Source organism: Esox lucius, chromosome 10 (genome assembly GCF_011004845.1).
Source record: "Esox lucius isolate fEsoLuc1 chromosome 10, fEsoLuc1.pri, whole genome shotgun sequence".
NCBI classification, from domain to species: Eukaryota; Metazoa; Chordata; class Actinopteri; order Esociformes; family Esocidae; genus Esox; species Esox lucius.
Window position 1 is genome coordinate 25,796,813 of NC_047578.1, and position 12,433 is coordinate 25,809,245.

Consider the following 12,433-nt stretch of genomic DNA (forward strand, 5'->3'; position numbering starts at 1 on the left):
TGATTTTAAGGTTTTATTGTTAACCTATAAATCAATACATGGACTTTCTAGGTTTAAATAGACTGTAGACTCAGCCCACACCTATTTATTAATTATTGTAATTGTAATCTTAATATGTTCACCTGGCACAGCCAGAAGAGGACTGGTCACCCCTCTGAGCCTGGGTCCTCTCTAGGTTTCTTCCTAAATTTTGGCATTCTAAGGGAGTTTTTCCTAACCATTGAAATTCAACACTACTGTTGCTCCTTGGGGTTTAAGGCCAGGTGTTTTGTAAAAGCACTTTGTGACATTTGCTGATGTAAAAAGGGCTTTATAAATACATTTGATTGATTGTTAGAGACCTTGCGCTCCTCAACCTTCCATTTGAGGATGCCCCACAGATGTTTAGGTCTGGAGACATGCTTGGCCAGTCCATCACCTTTACCCTCAGCTTCTTTAGCAAGGCAGTGGTTGTCTTGGAGGTGTTTTTGGGGTCATTATCATGACCCTGTGGCCCAGTCTCCAAAGGGAGGGGATCATGCTCTGCTTCACTATGTCACAGTGCACATTGACATTCATGGTTCCCTTAAGAAGAATCCGTCAGGATAAGGATAAGGAGAGAGCAATTGTCTGACCATTTGCAAAACCATTATTGTTTCGTGGGTTGTCTTTCTGTTGCCTCTTCAGTGCACCTGTTGTCACTTTCAATTGCTCTGAAACATGTGACACTTACAGGTGCTGGTCATGAAATTAGAATATCATCAAAAAGTTGATTTATTTCAGTCATTCCATTCAAAAAATTAAACTTGTATAATGTATACATTCATTCCACACAGACTGATATATTTAAGGTGTTTATTTCTTTTCATTTTGATTATTATAACTGACAACTAATGAAAACCCCAAATTCAGTATCTCAGAAAATTTGAATATTGTGAAGGTTCAATATTGGTTCAATATTGAAGACACATGGTGGGAAGACTGCTGTCTTGACAGCTGTCCAAAAGACGACCATTGACACCTTGCACAAGGAGGGCAAGACACAAAAGGTCATAGCTAAAGAGGCTGGCTGTTCACAGAGCTCTGTGTCCAAGCACATTAATAGAGAGGCGAAGGGAAGGAAAAGATGTGGTAGAAATAAGTACAAGCAATAGGGATAACCGCACCCTGGAGAGGATTGTGAAACAAAACCCATTCAAAAATGTGGGGGAGATTTACAAAGAGTGGACTGCAGCTGAAATCAGTGCTTCAAGAACCACCACGCACGGACGTATGCAAGACATGGGTTTCAGCTGTCGCATTCCTTCTGTCAATCCACTCTTGAACAAGACACAGCGTCAGAAGTGTCTCGCCTGGGACAAAAGACAAAAAGGACTGGACTGCTGCTGAGTTATGTTCTCTGATGAAAGTACATTTTGCATTTCCTTTGGTCCAAGGTCCCAGAGTCTGGAGGAAGAGAGGAGAGGCACAGAATCCACGTTGCTTGAAGTCCAGTGTAAAGTTTCCACAGTCAGTGATGGTTTGGGGTGCCATGTCATCTGCTGGTGTTGGTCCACTGTGTTTTCTGAGGTCCAAGGTCAATGCAGCCGTCTACCAGGAAGTTTTAGAGCACTTCATGCTTCCTGCTGCTGACCAACTTTATGGAGATGCAGATTACATTTTCCAACAGGACTTGGCACCTGCACACAGTGCCAAAGCTACCATTACCTGGTTTAAGGACCATGGTATCCCTGTTCTTAATTGGCCAGCAAACTCGCCTGACCTTAACCCTATAGAAAATCTATGGGGTATTGTGAAGAGGAAGATGCGATACGCCAGACCCAACAATGCAGAAGAGCTGAAGGCCACTATCAGAGCAACCTGGGCTCTCATAACACCTGAGCAGTGCCACAGACTGATCGACTCCATGCCACGCCGCATTGCTGCAGTAATTCAGGCAAAAGGAGCCCCAACTAAGTATTGAGTGCTGTACATGCTCATACTTTTCATGTTCATACTTTTCAGTTGGCCAACATTTCTAAAAATACTTTTTGTATTGGTCTTAAGTAATATTCAAATTTTCTGAGATACTGAATTTGGGATTTTCATTAGTTGTCAGTTGTAATCATCACAATTAAAATAAATAAACATTTGAAATATATCAGTCTGTGTGTAATGAATGAATATAATATAAAAGTTTCACTTTTTGAATGTAATTACTGAAATAAATCAACTTTTTGATTATATTTACATTTTATGACCAGCGCCAGTATTTACAATCGCTTATGATTCCTAACTGGACAGATTGATATCGATTAAGTTTAATGGACTTAGTGTTATACTGTGATGATTACGTGTTCCATAATTCTTATGGGAAGGGTATTTCTTTTTTTTATTTTAAATGCTGTCATTGTTTTGGTGGAGTTTAGTTTTTATATTTTAACATTAAAATAAGGCCACATGCAATTGTATTTAGATTTCTTTGTTCATAATTATTTTTTATTTGTAGGACTTACACTACCGTTATGGTTTTGTTGGGAATTTGTATTTCTATTTAAAAATTTAAAGAAATCAAAACTATAAAAATATATTTTTGTGAGTTTTATTTAAAACTCTATGTAGAAATTACTTTTATTCTTCATTATTTTGACATGACAAAAGTGGGAAAGAATTAAATAAAAGAGGGCCTGACAGACGGGTTATCTTTTAATTTATGTGTTTTTTTTTGGTATAGTAAGAAAGTATTTAAAAGTTAAGTTACAGTTTATTCATTAAGTGCACCAAAAACATAGTGTCATCCTGCACAATAAAATTTTTGTTACATAGCACCCAACATCTACGTAGTATGAATTAAGCAAAAAATAAAGTGATAATATATGTAACACTGTAAACTCTAGCTCAATCGAAGAAAACAGTGCAGCCTAGCCTGAATTCTAGCATAATCATCCCAGAAAGAATACATATTGTCATTTGATAATAGTCATAATTTGATTGATGATTGCTTCATTTTATTACCTTCAAAATATGCTCATACACAAGACATCCAGTTCGCTTCAGTGTACATCCAGTTAGAGCTGGAGGCTGATGTCCAGGCCACTTTCTTGCCTGCCCAGACCATGGCCTCCATCCTCATCGCCCGTCCATCCTGCTCAACATCCCGCTCAACCTCCATCATCGCCCGTCCGTCCAGCTCATCATCCTGCACAACATCCCTCATCGCTTGTCCGTCCTGCTAAACATCATCTCGAGAGCTCCCCCTAGTGAGGCCTCCATGTGACCGTGGTGGACGTCCACGTCGCTCCGAGGGATGTAGTTGCCTCTCCTGTCCGTCCGGCACAACATCCCACTCAACGTCACTTGTCACTCGTGGTCCAGCTAATCATCCACTCGAGGGCTCCCCTAGCAAGGACATCCATGTGACCGTGGTGGACGTCCACGTCGCTCTGAGGGATGTAGCCCCTACTGTAATTCTGGGATGGTTGTATTTTTTTCTTTACGATTAATCTGAGTAGTAATTAACAGATTGATTGATTTATCAAAATATTTGTTAGTTGCAGCCCTACACTAAACAATCTTGTATGGGGGATTCAGAGTCCTTCAGCCCTGAGGAATCTATATTCCACACTGTCTCACTGAAACAATTATGTTGTATTGTTATTTGATTTTAAACATCTGGAAGTTGTCTCTCAACGCAGTCCTTTAACAAAGCCATTTTTCTCCCCTACCAATTTCAGGATGTCTGATTTGCAATAATGACTTTGCCTTGTCTTAATTCCACAACAGCTTCAGGAGAATTGAAGTTGGAGATGTAAAATTACTTGCAGTTAGCGCATATTTTAAGATAGCTAGGTGGAACAACCATGTACAGTAGTAGTAATTAAAGTAGCTGATACCTAAATCAGAAGGAAGAGAGAAACAAATAGTAGGAATTGCAAGCACTATCTCAACAAGATGTGTCCTCCGTGGGCATAATTTCAAACCGCCCAGATCCCCCCTGCCCACCCAGAAACAACCCCCCCCCCCCCCCACAGAGGTCACTGTGGCTTGTTAGCCCGCTTCTGAGGCAATCTGTCCTTCTAGCATGATCCTTACTCTCCTGGCCTTGCTAGGTTAGGAGCCGTCGAGTGTTGGTGAAGATGGTGGTTAAATCTAGTCTCATGGTCTTTTTTTTTGCGCCCCCATGATGAAGGCAGACAGCTGTATAAATGTAATAATAACACTAGGTCTAGGTATGTATTATTATTATTTTTTAACATCTTCAAATGTGTTTTCTTTTCATCAATGTCTATTTACACTTTTTTTGGGAGCGGGAGGGTTAAAAAAAATATATAAGATGCCAAATTATGAAAATACTGTTGTCCTACATAGAATTGCAGCTCTTAGTGTTCAGAAATGGCTTGGATGCAAAACAACAAAAAGTGTGAGGCTCTTCTCTAACTACCACCTTCCCCTTCCACAATGGCTGCCATAGAAAATGCCTCAAACACCTTAATGCACCTGGGAATAATTAGGCCAAATTGGTGAGAGAACTTGATCAATAAGTAAATAAAGCTAAACTTGCTTCCCACACACAAAATAAATATAAACATACTATTAAGGATGTTGTCATGGATGTGAAATATTCCAAACTATGGAAAGGGAATAAACCTACATACATAGGCCTTTGGAATTTTTAATGAACACTATTTACATACAGGAAAAGGTCTCTTGAGGTAAAATTCTCTCAATGTCTTCACAGACTGCGACTACTTTTTTAACGCTGTCTCTTTTGGGCTTAGTTGTGGTTAGCCTGTAGACAACTTTTTACTATTGTCTGGCCTCACCAACCATCCACACCGACAAACGTAAGTCTTGAGGCTGAATCTAGTTGCCTAACCTTGGATTAGTTACTGATGCTTGAGGATATATTCTTAACTCAAAGCTTGAGTAATAAGTTGTTTTTTTAAAACAGGATGGCTAGCGGCCTAACGAGAAATCTTTTTTCTTCCCCTCAAAGGAAGTGTGAGATGTTTTCTGTGAAAACTTTACTTTTGCTGGTTACTTGATGTAGCTCTGAACTGTGTCAATTAATAAAGTTTTTACGCAAACATTGCTACAGTATACGATTTGCACCAGCTACCTAACGGTCTCTTTTATCTAGCTACTAAACAATATATTTTTGTGATTGGTGGGGCAGGGATTTGTGCTGTGTTATCAGAGTCTGAGTAAAGAGTTGGTTTCAAGCTTGACGTTTTGTTTGATATGCTCAGTGCCTCTAGAATATTGCAGTCTGGTTATTAGAACCTCAGTCCATGGGTGAGTGGAATAATGAAGAAAAGGTTTCTCTGAGGCGCAAGCATAGCTCCTCCCTCATACACCACACTATAGATAATTATTAGCAATAGATGCGTGAGATGTTCGGCCTCTGTGGCCACGAGTTTTGCGGAATGTGCAGAGTAAGACCCTGTCCTCGCCCTCTCCTATCTTGCCTGCCAGCAATTCCTCTGGGCTGGCTTTGTTTTCAATTAGTAACCTCTTCCCATACTGAGAACTGATGCTGCTACATGACCTAAAAAATAATAAAATGATCTCGTATTCATTCAAGATACTATACCTAATTAGCTGACACTGAAGATAAAAATGGCAGTGAAAGGATAATTACCCTGAAATGCTCCAGAAAGAACTTAGTGATGCATTTAGCAAAAAAAACTGTTTTGCTACTAGGAGTGATTGTGCAACATATTTTAGACAATAGATGGGTGAATGTGTATGCAGTGTGATTGTGTGGCGTAGGTGTGTGTGTTCATGTATCCCAAATGCTATCCTAAACAGAAGATCAAACACTCTGCAGTACACCAGACACGTTCATTTTTTTTCATCAGAGAACTTTAAAGTAGCCTGCTGCAGTGGATGTTTTTGTAGAGTGTTTTACAGGCCCCTGTTGTTTCACGCTGTGTGTCTTAAACAGTGTTGCTGCATAATTTGATGGACCTTTTTAAGTTGTCAGTGTGGTTTCCTCGTGTATTTCCATGTAGGGGTGTTTAACCGTCAGTCGGTCTTGACAGCTATTTGATTAGCAGTTTCGGGGGTAGTAGTTGTTTGAGGTCCTGTCACTTAGGAGCAGACAGAACAGGCCATGACTTGGGGGGAGAGTCTTTATTTACCTCAGGGACAGCCTGGTATAGAGCTCCTGGATGGCAGCCACTGGTCCATTCTTACTAACCTCCACAGTGCCTTGCAGTTGGATGTGCCATCCTGGCACATTAGCCATCTTCACAACCATGTACATTGTTTAGTGATCTGGACACAGAGGAACTTTAATTGCACAACACGCTCAGCTTCACCGCGATCAATGCAGCACAGGGGCGAGCCCGCCTTGCCATGGTGCACTGTCTGTTTCTTAGTCTTCTTACATTGAGGAAGAGGTGTTTGTCTGGACGCCACGACGACCCATGCGTTCATGATCGTGTGTGTGTTTTGTGTTGCAGGTGTCAGCATGGGGAGGATACGTTTTCATCATCAACCTCATCCCTCTGCATGTTTTTGTACTTCTGCTCATGCAGCGCTACAGCAGGAGGGTCTATATCGGTGAGTGACAACAAAACTGTTTGCTCCACAGACCTGACCTTTCTGTGTCATATGTGACCTGGATGTGTCATGTGAAGTAAACTGTAACGTACTCTAGCAACTGGGGGGAACACTTGAGCATCTGCGGGCTAAATCAAGCTAGACGTCCCTTTCACCTTAGGATTCCGGAAGCAGATGTGCGTCACATCTCGACTTTGACTGTCCCAAAATCTCTGGGAGATGCGGTAATGAAGCAGGGCGTTAATCACAAATTGGATATCACAAAAAAAATACAGAGTGTCTATTTGCTCCCGGGTGAGAATAGCCACACGGCAGCTAATCGGCTGTTTACACCCAAAACAATTACGTAATCTGTAAAAGATACGTACCTGCATCAACAGCTGAGTAACACAAGTCGATAACTACATATATCAACAGCAGCAGGCGCCAAAGGATACAAAAGTCGATAGCTACGCGCCTCAACGGTTGCAGGTGCTAAAGGAGGATTCAAATAAAAAAGGTAGGTAGGCTACATTAAACACAAAATATAACCATAATGCACACTTCCATGGTTAGCTATGCCTGGCTAATTTAGCAAACAATGGACGTTAGCCAAGTAATTTTGCAAACGTTAGCCAGCACTGATGACGGCATACAGTCATTTTGCTAGTAGCATTAGTGCTAGCTCTGTATCTGGCTAGTTGAACATGCTTGGGCATGTCTCCTGCAGTTAATCGAAATACTCAGGTATGTTGCCATATAGTTATTACGTTTTTAACCACCAAAATGGTTACATTTTCAACCGCAGTAACAGATTTGTCACAGATTTGACACCTGGGTGCAATTCCACCCCGGGGTGTTGTTCGTTTAATTCCACCCTGGGTGTAAGTAGATACGTGGGCTATTCCACCCTGGGTGTAAGTAGATACGTGGGCTATTCCACCCTGGGTGTAAGTAGATACGTGGGCTATTCCACCCTGGGTGTAAGTAGATACGTGGGCTATTCCACCCTGGGTGTAAGTAGATACGTGGGCTATTCCACCCTGGGTGTAAGTAGATACGTGGGCTATTCCACCCTGGGTGTAAGTAGATACGTGGGCTATTCCACCCTGGGTGTAAGTAGATACGTGGGCTATTCCACCCTGGGTGTAAGTAGATACGTGGGCTATTCCACCCTGGGTGCAAATATCATTGTTGGCTACGGACACTTGGGTATAAATAGCATCTGCCAAAAAAAAGAACAGGCCTTATACCACATGCCTTATCGCCTAATGTACATATTACTCAAAATAAAATCTGATTAGAAAATAAATTGACATTTGAAAAGATGGCCTTGAACCCTATGCATATTAAAGCTATCCACATTTCTTCCTACAAAGGATTTGACTCTTACACTATAACCACAGTTTAATGCAAAATATTTATGGCTTCAATGTCAGAGGGCTTAGCACAGTTATTCAAGCAACCAGCTTCAAGCAAGGCCTTGATCCTTAGGTGCTACCTAACCATCTCGTTTGGATCTAGTTTTAACCTTTCTCCTCCATCTACCACAGAGGAAGCTTTTCTATGAAAAAAGAACTAGATTCCTCTTTGGCATTGAGAGCTGGCAAACAAGAAGTCCCTCTTGAACAAAAACACTTGTCAGTGTTCCTCCCTGTTCCATTGCACACAGTTCATCTCTCCCCCTGTCAGTGAACATGATAAATCAGAGCAGGAAGTGCTCAGGGCTAGTCACAGCCACTTCAAAAAAGCCACAGTGTTCAGAAAAGTATGAAATCTAAATTAGGGCACACGGCTAAGGATCAGCTTCCCCCAGCAACAGAGGTGGGAATGCTACAGTTCAACTGCACCACTGGCTCATGTTCAGTCCCCCTGCTGCGCTTTTCTTTACCAACTTCTATGCTCTCAGTCAATTACCCCAGATAAGATGTTATTGTATTGACTGCCACTCAGGAGTTGCTTTAAGAAAAAAATCCAAATGCATTAAATACACCACATAATTATTTTCCCTTAAAGGAGAATTTCACACTTCAAGTTTTTCAGGCCAACCGAAACTATAAGTCCATGACCCACTAAAAAAACATTAGCTAACTTCAGCCATGGCTATTTACAAATCAGTGGGTTTTTGAGAATATGTTTGAGAAAAAGTTAATCCAAATCTCATAAAATTAAGAACTTTAGATGGTTCTGATCTGGACATTAAACATGCTCCCATATAACTTACATAGATTTTTTCTAAAGGTGCGTTAAGGGTTGATGGTGGCCGTAATGATTATCACAGTGGATTACAGTTTCTGTTGGCATATTGCCTACTACTCCCAGGATGAAGAACCATCAAACATCCTTCTTTAACAAGTCAACGTAAAGTGAGAATGGGTTTTAACTAGGACAGCATAGGTCTAACCTGTTTGTTTGACTTTGTTTCTGTCATCCCTCTTTCTCTTTCCTCTCAACTGTTCTGTCATCAGCTTACAGCACTTTCTACATTGTGGGCCTGGTGCTGTCTATGCAGATCCCCTTTGTGGGCTTCCAGCCAATCAGAACAAGCGAACACATGGCAGCAGCAGGTAAGCCCTGCCCCTTTCTGTCTCCTGAGCACACTTTACCCACATCGCTCCATTTACTTGGTGAGCGTCCAAACCATTGTGTAGGCTTGTTTTGGCATCGCCAGAGTACCATTTCGTTAATGCGAAAGTGTTCCCGTCTTGATAACGCACCCAGCTGCTCCCGGACAGCGTTTGGGTGGCATCCATTAAATCTGGAGGGTAGCAACCACATTACTTGCCTTCAGTGATTTTTTTTTTTTTAAATGACTCAGACAGCACAGCAACAGCACAAGCTTTAAAGAACTGAATGCACCAGCGCTCTATCAAAGAACGGGCCCTGTTTGGCACTGAGCTGCGAACCTGGAAGTGGCATCCCCTCGGGTGGTTGGCGTCATCATCAGTTGTGACCTTGGAATGCTGCCGGCAGTTGGAATTGGAAACCGCCACGCTCCTCTGCTAAGAGAATGAGTCAAATAAAAGTAAATCAGGGCTCTGTTGCTAAGCCTCAAGTTCTACATGTGAGAAATGTCGGAGAAGAGAAGCAATATCCTATTTGCCCTCAACCTTTCCTGTTCTTCAGCCATGTCCTTGTGTATTATCACAGCATCACAGTGTTTAGCAGAGTTTGTGAGCAGAGTTGAACGGTCGGAAATCCCACTCATCGCTCACAGAGGTGTCCTTGCACGCTGCAGGATCTCAATCTCAATTTTCCTCACTCACAAAAAAACTCTGCTACTCCATATATTTTACCATTTTGCTGTGGACTTAATCGGAGAAGATCCAGTCAACATTTCAACAGCATGTCAAAGGTTATGCCTAGGCATAATAGATGTTTCCCTACGATTTTCTGCAATGCTGCTTTTAGAACAATTCTCTACAAATTGTATCTTACCCAGTCTGACAACAATTACAAATAACTGTGTGTGTGTGTGTGTGTGTGTGTGTGTGTGTGTGTGTGTGTGTGTGTGTGTGTGTGTGTGTGTGTGTGTGTGTGTGTGTGTGTGTGTGTGTGTGTGTGTGTGTGTGTGTGTGTGTGTGTGTGTGTGTGTGTGTGTGTGTGTGTGTGTGTGTGCGCGTGCGCGCGCGCCCATCCACAGGAGTATTTGCACTGCTCCAAGCCTATGCCTTCCTGCAGTACCTGAAGAACAGACTCACCAAGCAGGAGTTCCAGACCCTGTTCTTCCTGGGGGTGGCGCTAGCCGCTGGGGTGGTGTTTCTAACTGTCATATATCTCACGTACACCGGTGAGTTGTGGTACCTGAACCATTCATACCATAACTGCACATACACACTAACTCAACATGCACTAACCACGCTAACTCAACATGCACTAGCCACGCTAACTCAACATGCACTAGCCACACTAACTCAACATGCACTAGCCACGCTAACTCAACATGCACTGGCCACGCTAACTCAACATGCACTGGCCACGCTAACTCAACATGCACTGGCCACGCTAACTCAACATGCACTGGCCACGCTAACTCAACATGCACTGGCCACGCTAACTCAACATGCACTGGCCACGCTAACTCAACATGCACTGGCCACGCTAACTCAACATGCACTGGCCACGCTAACTCAACATGCACTGGCCACGCTAACTCAACATGCACTGGCCACGCTAACTCAACATGCACTGGCCACGCTAACTCAATATGCACACACACGCTAACTCAACATGCGCACACACACGCTAACTCAACATGCGCACACACACGCTAACTCAACATGCGCACACACACGCTAACTCAACATGCACTTGCCACGCTAACTCAACATGCACTAGCCACGCTAACTCAACATGCACTAGCCACGCTAACTCAACATGCACTAGCCACGCTAACTCAACATGCACTAGCCACGCTAACTCAACATGCACTAGCCACGCTAACTCAACATGCACTAGCCACGCTAACTCAACATGCACTAGCCAAGCTTACTCAACCTAAGCGTTTTACAATGGGGCTGGCAATTAGGGTAGGCGGACCGGACCTCCCCTGGATTTGACAGAGCTGTGAGGAATTCCGTACTTAGGATGGGTGAAAACATTGTTTTGCTGTGACGTAGGAGCTCCAGTCCTCCCACACTAGTCACCGCTCAAGATCATTGTAAACTGCTGGGTAGATTTAGCGTGGGTTGTGTTAGACATGCTGTCACGTTTTGTAAACAGCAGGTGTCTAGTAACAGCAAAACAGGTTCTTATGTTCCCCTGTGGTAAATCCAAATCTAGAGAAATATGGAAGTATGGACACTAAAAAAGGAATGACAATAGCTTTGCATTATATTGGCAGTACCAAGTCCATGTGCAGAGGTACAAGGTATTTTAAATTCATGTAAACACAGGTGGACGGTAAGGTGACACCTGACCCACAGTGTCTTTGGAAATCAATCAATCAAATGTATTTATAAAGCCCTTTTTACCACAGCAGTTTTACAAAACACCCGGCCTTAAGTATTTAGGCCCCATTTTCTTTTGTTATATACTTAGTTATCATTTATTTATAATTTAATGTATATATTTGCCATTGTCTGAATGTTTTAATTCAGACAAAACGTCAGTCTTCATATACCCATGTGATGGGATGTTGTTGAGCACACACATCTTCAGGTGTAGACAGTGGAGTTCTCCTTTCGGTGTTACTCCCAACACCCAAAAGCGCACATAATACATAGAATATAGTTTGCTTTTACTGTCGAGCTCCCCCACTTGCACCTGACCTACTAAATGATGATATTCCACACAAACAACTTCCGTTCCTCTGGATTTTGTTATGCCTCTCGAGTCTCGACCCACATATACCCTAATGCTGAAGAAACAAGCTTATGTGCCAGAGCGGGACTGTATACCCCCACACCCTCAAAGCGCCTTGGACTGTTTGTTTTGTTTTATATAGCTAGGGAAACATAAGAACGCTTTTATAAAAAATTAAGTATAATCATTTTGCGCATCTTGTCTCCCAGATTTGAAACATGCATTGCACACTCCATATGCCATGTCATAACAAAGAGTATGCCGGTTTCTGGTGTGGTTTATAGATTTTTTTTTTTTTCATTTCAGGTTATATTGCTCCATGGAGTGGGCGGTTCTACTCGCTATGGGACACTGGGTAAGTACTGCTGACCGTAAACACTTTCCTATTGATGAGACATTTGTTTACTTTGAGCGTTGAAACCCCACCCTCAGTAATATTTGTTTCAAAACATGCTTGTCTCCTGTCCTCCATCTGCCATATTAGATTTTTTTTCTTTGGGCAACGATCATCTGGTTTTGTTTGCTGACAGCAGCGCTTTAGATCTCACTCATGAGGTAGTTTCTTGAATCTTTATCTTCCATGCTGTAGCAGATGTTTCTTTTTTTCTATGTCTCTCTCTCGCTG

At 42.3% G+C, this 12,433-nt stretch overlaps 1 protein-coding gene across 3 annotated transcripts in view; it reads left to right on the forward strand.

Moving 5' to 3' along the window:
• Positions 1–12,433, forward strand: part of LOC105008063 (dolichyl-diphosphooligosaccharide--protein glycosyltransferase subunit STT3B) — a 127,861-nt gene that overhangs the window by 102,672 nt on the left and 12,756 nt on the right. For all 3 annotated transcript variants that reach the window (XM_029122877.2, XM_020050474.3, XM_029122878.2), the window contains exons 5-8: positions 6,426–6,525; positions 8,973–9,071; positions 10,148–10,294; positions 12,115–12,163. In XM_029122877.2, the coding sequence (XP_028978710.2) occupies positions 6,426–6,525; positions 8,973–9,071; positions 10,148–10,294; positions 12,115–12,163 (395 nt within the window). The remainder of the gene's footprint in view (positions 1–6,425; positions 6,526–8,972; positions 9,072–10,147; positions 10,295–12,114; positions 12,164–12,433) is intronic.